This window comes from Nicrophorus vespilloides, unplaced genomic scaffold (assembly GCF_001412225.1).
Source record: "Nicrophorus vespilloides isolate i.1.1-1 unplaced genomic scaffold, Nicve_v1.0, whole genome shotgun sequence".
Classification (NCBI taxonomy): Eukaryota; Metazoa; Arthropoda; class Insecta; order Coleoptera; family Silphidae; genus Nicrophorus; species Nicrophorus vespilloides.
The window spans coordinates 46,887-55,957 of record NW_017098303.1 but is presented as its reverse complement, the minus strand read 5'-3'; the positions used below and the strand labels follow the sequence as shown (position 1 = coordinate 55,957).

The 9,071-nt window shown below is 30.4% G+C and overlaps 2 protein-coding genes across 3 annotated transcripts; both read left to right on the top strand.

Moving 5' to 3' along the window:
- Positions 1 to 2,293: 2,293 nt before the first annotated feature.
- LOC108562121 (anoctamin-1-like) lies at positions 2,294 to 4,822 on the top strand (the record flags this gene model as incomplete). Of its 2 annotated transcripts, XR_001891048.1 has the most annotated exon segments (9): positions 2,294 to 2,458; positions 2,514 to 2,717; positions 2,768 to 3,020; positions 3,282 to 3,487; positions 3,540 to 3,715; positions 3,773 to 3,878; positions 3,938 to 4,076; positions 4,242 to 4,357; positions 4,413 to 4,494. XR_001891048.1 is itself a non-coding variant. In XM_017920328.1 (8 exon segments), coding segments are annotated over 8 exon segments (1,440 nt in total), but the record flags the coding sequence as incomplete, so codon positions are not given.
- Positions 4,823 to 5,902: 1,080 nt separating this feature from the next.
- Positions 5,903 to 8,654, top strand: LOC108562117 (ribonuclease H2 subunit B). Its single transcript, XM_017920325.1, has 5 exons — positions 5,903 to 6,158; positions 6,462 to 6,692; positions 6,759 to 6,898; positions 6,956 to 7,455; positions 8,488 to 8,654. The coding sequence occupies exons 1-4, from the start codon at positions 6,074 to 6,076 to the stop codon at positions 7,436 to 7,438; spliced, it is 939 nt and encodes a 312-aa protein (XP_017775814.1). The 5' UTR covers positions 5,903 to 6,073; the 3' UTR covers positions 7,439 to 7,455; positions 8,488 to 8,654.
- Positions 8,655 to 9,071: the final 417 nt, after the last annotated feature.

The following is a 9,071-nucleotide window of genomic DNA, read 5'->3' as shown; positions in this document are numbered from 1 at the left end:
CGGAAATTTCATTCTCCAAAATGGTACTTGAGGTTCCATCGTGTTTGTAACAATATTCACTTGCTTCTTTTTAATGTGCGATAGACGAGCCAAGTACTGAGGTCTTGGATGTTCCTCTTGCACATCGAACCCAGTAAGATCCCATCTATGTGTAATTTCGGCAGAATATCTCTTCCACATTTCCAAAAACAGTGTAGCTAAAGTAATAAATACAATTTATTTATTCTATTACAAAAAGCGCTTTTGTTTAGTTACCCCAGAAAGACATAAAAATAGCAAAAAACACAGTAGTGGGATTATCGAATAAGTACGTAATTCTAGCATGAACACACGTCTCGCTGAGATTCCAATACGAACACCAATTATCACAGAGTGGACACATACTTATTTGTGAGTTGCATATGTCTTCACTGAAATTATTATATTCTTGTGATTTTTTTCATTTATTTGCTAAACATGTAAAGGAATTACCTTGGTTTGTTGTCATACAGAGTAATCCAGGAGTATATAAAACAAGCTAAGCCAACAATTGAAGCAGATAATAACATGTGCGTGTAAAATCCCAACCAAGCAAAGTAAAGGGCAATTTTAACCCCAAAGTAATCTCTAACGTAATCCAATGGTTGATAACGATACCATCTGCGTATAGCTGCCCATTCATTATATAATAAGTACCTCATTGAGCCTGGTTGTCTCAAATCGCCCTAAATAATATAAGCAAATATCATAAAATAAGCATATATAATAAGTTTTCAGTAAAAAAAAACGTACGTCATGTAAGGGATAAACAGCCGTATAAGTCTTTTCATTCAATAGTCTCTCTATACCAAAAGAAAAGTCATCGTCTGTTCTCTCACTAAACATTTTCCGATCCAATATAAATTGGACAATTCTCGAATGTATGGCTGGAGTAAAAAAACAGGGAGATTCAACATCAAATCTGTAACAATGCAGTAACATTATTCATATATTATTATTTATTTAAAAACAACAGTACTATAATTGAATGAACCAATTTTTCAAGTTAAATATACTTACAAGTACTCTCGGTCGCGGCTGTAAATTGCCGTAAAACGATGTCCTTTCTCAGGAAAATGTTCTCTATCAACTAAAATATATGACTTCAACTTTTGAAATTGTGAATTGAATCCGTCAATAATAAAATTCGTGTGATGGTGAACTTCTTGAAGTCCTGGTATCTAAAAAGTAAATGTAATCAGTAAGATCTAAAATATAAAGATTGAAATACTAAAATAACTAAAAGTTGATAGTTAAATGTTGGCTAATGAGACTAGTCCTATAAGTTATATAAGAGAAACAGTTCACACACAAAAATAAAGCGAATATGAAAGATCCCCAAAGAAAACCAAACTTGAGAAAACCAGGCAATTTTCTTTTAAATACCTTTTGCCGTAAATAATTTGCGGCATTATATAATCGTCTTTCCCTAAATTCCCTTGGTATAACACAAAGTTCCTGTTAAAATACACATTTAGATCAACTTAATCATATAATTGTTGTTGCAAATAAAATTATGACTGAATGTGAAAAAAAATAATAATAAAAAAAACAACGTCCATGAAAATTAAATATTGAAAACTCACCTCTTTCATTGGCATACGCAGTTTAAGAATCTCACTATACCTTCTTAATACTTCATTTGGAGCATGCACTTTAATGAAATTAAGTCCATTCTTTTCTGCTTCCTCATATTCCAATTGCAAACCTTCCTTAATGAGATTATCTTCAAATACTCTTCTTCTGATATAGGCGTTGGCACTTATGGCTTGTTCCTCCAGTTCATCCCAGACCAACATAAAGTCAACAGATCTGATACCATCAGAGAAGAATATTGTAGGTTTTGGACATTTAATATGTTTCACACAATTGCAATGTACATTTGAATTGTTTGCAGGATTTGTAAAACTTTCTTGAATAAATATTTTCAAGGCTGGTCTTTGAACTCCTGCAAAATCCCTAGAAAAGAAAATATTAATTTCATCTTCCAACAAAACTAACACCTTTGTACATACTTGTTGGTATCCATTTGCTCATCTAAATTGTCATCCTGGTATAAATTTATTTCTGAGATTGCTGCTATATCTGGATGCTTCTTAATGTTCCCATTACATTTAAACTCATAATTATCAAAATGTTTCAATTCATGGACTATTTCCTCCTCTCCATAACTAGGTGTAAATTTCTCGCTACGATACTAAGTTTTTCTGTGGTCATGTTATTAGTAAGATTTTACTAATGTTAACTTACTCATCTTAATTTACAATTGTTTTAGGTTGTTTTGGCGGTGGCTACTGTTGTAGCAGTTGTCTTATATCGGATGTCCGTTCTTGCAGCTTTAAGCGTTTACCAAGATCGCGTTACGACGAGCGCAGCTTTGTTCTTCAGCACAAGTACAGCTGCATCTATAAATTTATGCTGCATTCTCGTGTTCAATTGGGTACAGAGATATAATTTATAATTCTATAACGATTTATTACATTACATTATTTTAGATTTACACATTCGTTGCCCAATATTTGACAGAAATGGAATTCCTGCGGACACAAACGGAATTCGACGATTCACTCACCTTAAAAATATATTTGTTACAATTTGTTAATCATTACGCATCAATCTTTTATATTGCGTTCTTCAAAGGAAAATTTATCGGATCACCTAGAAAGTATAACAAAATTTTTAAAAACAGACAAGAGGAGGTAATTAATTGAAAATAGACGTGCAATGCGATACTTACATTTATTTTCAGTGCGGACCTGAAGGTTGCTTGATGGAGCTTTGCATACAGTTAGCAATTATCATGATTGGCAAGCAAGCTATGAACACTGTTCTAGAAATGCTTTTCCCGCTATTTTACAAGAAATTGAACACGTGGAAAGTGAAGATTGGATTGCAGAAAGATCAGTCTCCAATAAATAAAGAGAAACAGCCTCAATGGATCAAGGATTTCAAATTAGTTGAATGGGGGCCGCGAAGTCTGTTTCCTGAATATTTAGAGATGGGTAAGGAGTAACCTGTATATTAATTATTTACAGATAGCTATAAACGTATTATTTTTATATTAAGTTAAGGAAATTCTTATATTTTATTTGTTTTTAATTTTTTAGGTTACACCATGCCAGGTACAATTTAAATTCGGATAATATTGTTTAAATAGTCAATTTAAGTTATGTAATATACGTGTGTCTTGAGTCCGTCCTTGATTTTAACGAATAATCTTTATATGCAATTGACTTATGTTTTGCTTGTTTCTTTATTTATAGTGCTGCAGTATGGTTTTGTGACAATATTCGTTGCGGCATTTCCGCTCGCACCGTTCTTTGCATTGCTTAACAACATATTGGAGATGCGTTTGGATGCGCAAAAACTATTGACCTTTTATCGGAGACCAGTGACTCAAAGGGTTCGGGATATTGGAGTATGGTATAGGATACTGGACTCCATTGGAAAATTGTCTGTTGTAACTAATGTAAGAATCGAAACTACCAATGTGCTTAAATTAAAAACTCAAATATTTTCAGGGTTTTATAATAGCTTTCACGTCTGACTTTATTCCGAGATTGGTGTATCGTGTAGCAGTGAGCGAAGATCACTCGTTGGAGGGATATTTAAACCATTCACTATCTTATTTTAACACGTCAGACTTCCAGGTTGGTTCCTCTCCAAGAGTTGGCTCAGCCAATGAATCAATTTGCAGGTTTGTATTTTGTTGCCGTTGTATAGGACTGAGCATTGAGTTGAACAATTATTTTAGATATCCAGATTATAGAGAACCCCCTTGGTCGGAAAATCGTTATGAACATAGTGCTATGTTCTGGCATATACTAGCTGCGCGATTAGCATTTGTTGTTGTTTTCGAGGTACTTTAATCAATGTCTATAATTAGTGATTATGTAATTTAATCGATCATAATTTGTAGAATGTCGTTGCTTTAGTAATGATAATCGTGAGATGGTGTGTGGCCGATATCCCGAAAGAATTAAGTGCGCAAATTAGACGGGAAGCATTCTTAACTAATGAAATTATTATAAAGCAGGAAGCTTTAAGAGCCCAAAATGGTAAGTTTCTCCTGTTGAATGATCTATATAGAATTTCAACAATAATACTTCTCGTTTCGTAACTAATAAGAATCATTGAACAAATAGGTTCTTAGAAATTAATTTACGCACGCAATTACGCACTCTAAACACTTGTTAATACCTTTTTTTTTCAAATAATTTCAGCAAAATTGGAAAGTTGGATGATAAGATAGAAATCTAAATGCATATAATATACTAACACTCTTCTGATAGTATCACGTGTTGTATTTGGGCTTTTGCTTTTTCTAATCTGTTATTGGGTGCGTGTACTCAAGAGACCACATCGATTCGTTTGTTAATAAAACATGTTTTTAGGTGGAAATGAGTCTCGTTTGAATAATTTGCTGCTGAATTGCCCATCCACTCCGGATCAATGGGATACTGTGATTAATAAGACATTATCAGACAGCGATTTGGACTTGTATATACACAAGCAACAACACAGCACACTACAAGAACCGTCTACAAGTAACTCAGGTTATTTAAAAGCTCCTACTCAAGTGTAACGTGTCTAGTCAAGCGATTCCTAAAATTTTGTGTGTGCAACATTCTTATTTTTACTATTTTTTAAATACTTATTATATTTAAGAGATATTGCATTCAACTGATATTTTATTCTCCAAAGAATTGATACTGATTTGTTACCACTTAGGAATTAATTCCTAGATATTATTTATTTATTTTATATTCGACTAGCCGAATCTTTTAACGATATTGTTCTTTTGCAATTCATCGAATATTTTATAATATAGCTAATTTATATTACGTAGAAGTTGTGAAAATTCTTGAACTATTATTAGAATGTCATTGGCAACTTTCATTTCTACTAAATTTAATTACGAAATAACTCGCTATGCTTTGTGATTATTTATTTTGTTATATAATTGTAGGATTGTTACTAATTTTGCTTACCATTGTCTAAAAATTTATCTAGTTTCTTCCAAAGTAGCCACTTTCTTCTGTTGGATGTGCCTTTTAAAATTTAAGAAAGTACATACTAATTGTTACTCTGTGAAGTATATACGCTATACAATTTTATATTTTTGTGTATACTTTTACAATAGATGTTTATATGTAATCTTGAATTCAATAAATATATTTATAATCATAAATTTATTTATAGTAACCGGCATGATCGATAATCCTTTGGCCCAAATGGCGCACGTACTAAAATTTTCATAATATATCATAAATTTGTAAGAAAAATATCGTGTATCGATTGATTAAATATGGTTTATGCTAATGGAAATTTTCAGAAAAAATATGAATCACAAGTACAGTTTCATATTTTTGTTTTAGACATGACTAACACTAAGACCGCGTTAATATCATTTATAAATATTATATTGCTGATATAATGTGAAGAAGAATTAAAATAATCTTAAATAAATAATTTCCGATAATAATAATTGGTAGGAAGTTACTAGTTATATATATATTATTAATTATCAATCATCAATTAATTTACTGAAAATTTAAATATTTGTAAATAAATGTATTAAATAGTTATTGATATTCGATAATTTGTCTATTGGATAGTTTAAAAACTGGTTAATTTAAACAATATCTAATAGATATGAAAAAACATATTTTAATAATTTCATAGGTTAAAAACATGCGTTATTTATGTTAATAATGATATAAATATAATTAAGTAAACACATTTTAACCTCTATGAGGTATTATATAAAATAATATAAATATGATTATGATTAAATGTAAATAATAGAGATATTGTATTTTGAGTTTGGCGGTGAATTTTCATGTTTGAATATATGCACATTGGCAGCATGAGTTCGAACGATGCGAATTGCATTTTTAAAGTCGTTGCTAATATCAGGTCGTTTATAACCCGGGCGTCTCGCATCGTATTATGGCTTCAACTTATTATCATTATATGCTATTATAACTAAATAAACCGACTATCATAAGTTTATCATATAAATACGAGACATTCTGAGACGAAATACACGAAAATGCCACGAGTAAAAGCCTCTCCGAAAAAGTGCATTAAGGCGAACATCCAACAGCCCACCAACAATTGGATTTTCATGTTAAAAGGTAAAATAAGATTTCCATTTTCCCCATTATTTATTTTATGTATCTGAATTCAATTGTATAAGAACAATGCTTATAAGAATGCACATATTCCAATACGAATTAAATATCACTGATATTAATGATCTGTGATAATTTCTTAATTAATATTATTATAGATATTTAAAACAACTTTTTTTCATAACAAAACAATTTTTTTTTGTTAATTGTTTTCTGTCAATCAACATTAATTGATACGAAATTATAGGCAATTTCATTTGATTTCCTATTGGATTTTATGAATAATGTTTTGTATATAATTTCCAGGTGAAGCATTGGAATTATCAGAGCAATACACAGGAAGTGGAACACCAGATATTGTTACACTTAGGCATCCAAACACTGGGGAGTCGGCTGTTTTTCTATTCTCCCCAGCAAATAATTCAGTTCAAGAGATTTTAACCTTCAACGAAGGAAGACGTTCATGGTTCATTGATGATTCTGTTAAGAGTGATGGCAAAATGCATTTATCCACACCAATAGATCCCATATTCTTAGGTACAGTTGCAAATCAGAATTATATAAGAAGATTTGTTAACTAATTTAATTTTCTTTTTTTTTTAGTACTACCATATTTACGAAAGTACTGCAGTAATCATGCTATACCATTAGAACAATTACTGAGAGATGAAGAATATCCAGAAACAGAAAGACTGCTTAAATCTAGTGGATTGAAATACCTAAATTTGATTTCAGATAAGAAAGTAAGTTTTATTTTCCCCATACTATATCAATAATTCATATTTCATATAATTTTCTAGAGTGAAGACTTGAACGCATTTAAATATAACGAAGAAAAGACTCTGTCATGGCTCAAAAAGAAAACTGAACGTGTTGCCGATATTTTGAAGCAGAAGAACATCCACGTTTCAGGTGGCGCAGTTTCTGCGTCTTTCGTAAAAACCACAAAGAATGAACAAGACAATGATTCGTATTTGCGATACGCGGCTGGCATCGTGTCCGAGTATCTGATGGATGATCTGAGTCAGAAGCTTCTCAAGTTCTTGAATATACCGGAGGAGACTCAAGTGAGTCTCAAGAGGAAGAGCATATTGGACGGACAGCCCGATGCGAAGAAAATTAAAACGGAGGACGAAAACAAAATGGGCTCGAGCAATGTATTGGATTTGAGTAAACCTGATATAAAGCCCAGCAAGCAACTAGTACAAAACACGAAAGATAAAGCACGAGCGAAGGCGGCCAGCGGTAGTAAAAGCATAACTTCTTTCTTTAAAAAGACGTGAATATATATGTTTAATATGTAAGTTTTACTTTTTATTCTTGTTTTCCATTGAATTATATTTTTTTATTTATTTTCTACTCATTATTTTTTATTTATTTTTTTAACAATTGCAAGGAAAACAACCTGTACAAATGTTATTTTATATATCTATCTCTTACATTTTGTAGTCTGCACAATTATAATTGTGTATTCCAGTTATTTTAAAAGTTTTCTTTAAAAGAAATTAAAAAAAAAAAGTATGAAAATAATAACAGAATAAGCAAAAATAATAACTCCAAACTTCGTTCCTATAAATTATGCGTCTCTGGGAGACCAATAATTATATATGTAATTAAAATAGTTGAGTGTTAGAAATGTAAATGTATGGAAATCTTCGTTTTTTTTTAATCATTCAAAGTGATCCTGGACTGGAGCGTACACAACTATTGGAATTTATAAAAGAAATTAATGTCTGTTCAGCTAGTTTTAGCATTTATAGATATTTACAATGGTTGTAGTTTGAACTATTTTTGTCATTTACCTAATACGATTTCATTTTGATAATGAGTATTTTTCTTTTATCTCTATGTTGAAATAGCAATGGAGTTATTCGTGTGTTTGTGATAAATGTAATAAACAAAAAAAAAACGAACAAATATTGGATAATACTAAGTCAACTTTGTTTTTCTTTTTGGATACATATTATATCCTCATCATTAGGAATGTAACAAAATAATAAAAAAAATAGACTACTGCGAAAGGAGACATTTAATGGTTTTATTTTTAAATCCATTTCCAATTTTATTTTTCTTTATAACATTTTAATGCTTCGTCATTGATACGTTTACCTAAGTATATTATAATTATATAACATGACTTAATAACAATTTTGTTAGCGTCAATATAATTATTTCTATAAACCACCGTATAAAGTATATTAATTTTATATTTCTTCAAATAAAACGAATCCAATTGGATTCAATTTGTTTGTTTCAGTCGAGGAACAGGTTGCATTAAAAATACTATAGTCAATTATTTAATAAGCAATTTATAACTGTTATTTCTTTCTAGCCAAATGGTTCTTCCAGTCTATTTTTATAATAGTCTTCAGTTCGGAAACATCCTCCATGCGAGTTGCCGTTTTTTTGTATTTTACTTTCCGTTATATATGTTAATTTTCTTTTGCGTAATGTTATATCGTCATATTACATCACAAATGAGGTATATTCTCATTAAAATCTAAGGCTATATTATATATATTTATATATAATATGTAATTTATTTGATGATGTAATTATAATATTAAGAATTTAAGATTGATTAAATATATAAACTCTCAATAAAATACAACTTATTCAGTATTTATTGTTATTTATAAAATCTCATATTGATTCATGTGTAACGAGGGAACTTTTAAATAAACTATATATTTAATACTTTGAAAGCTTTGCAATTGTACAAAGTTCATGTAAATGTTGATGGTGAATTATTGTTTCTGTTTGAGAAACGATAGTGTATGCCTGAGTGACTTTCTTTGTCTGTAAGTTGGATTTTGGAAGTTTGAAACTGGCGATCGGAAGAGTGGATTTTCATCAGTATTCCACTTAGATTCGGCGTGTTCATTTACGAATTTCTCATACTCTCTTCTATCGTAA

What these genes read in the sequence shown, in the direction of transcription:
- LOC108562117 (XM_017920325.1), top strand. Translation starts at nt 6,074, where the DNA reads ATGCCACGAGTAAAAGCCTCTCCGAAAAAGTGCATTAAGGCGAACATC. An exon ending in TTGGATTTTCATGTTAAAAG is followed by an intron (nt 6,159 to 6,461) that starts GTAAAATAAGAT and finishes TATAATTTCCAG; the next exon opens with GTGAAGCATTGGAATTATCA. An exon ending in ATTTGATTTCAGATAAGAAA is followed by an intron (nt 6,899 to 6,955) that starts GTAAGTTTTATT and finishes ATAATTTTCTAG; the next exon opens with AGTGAAGACTTGAACGCATT.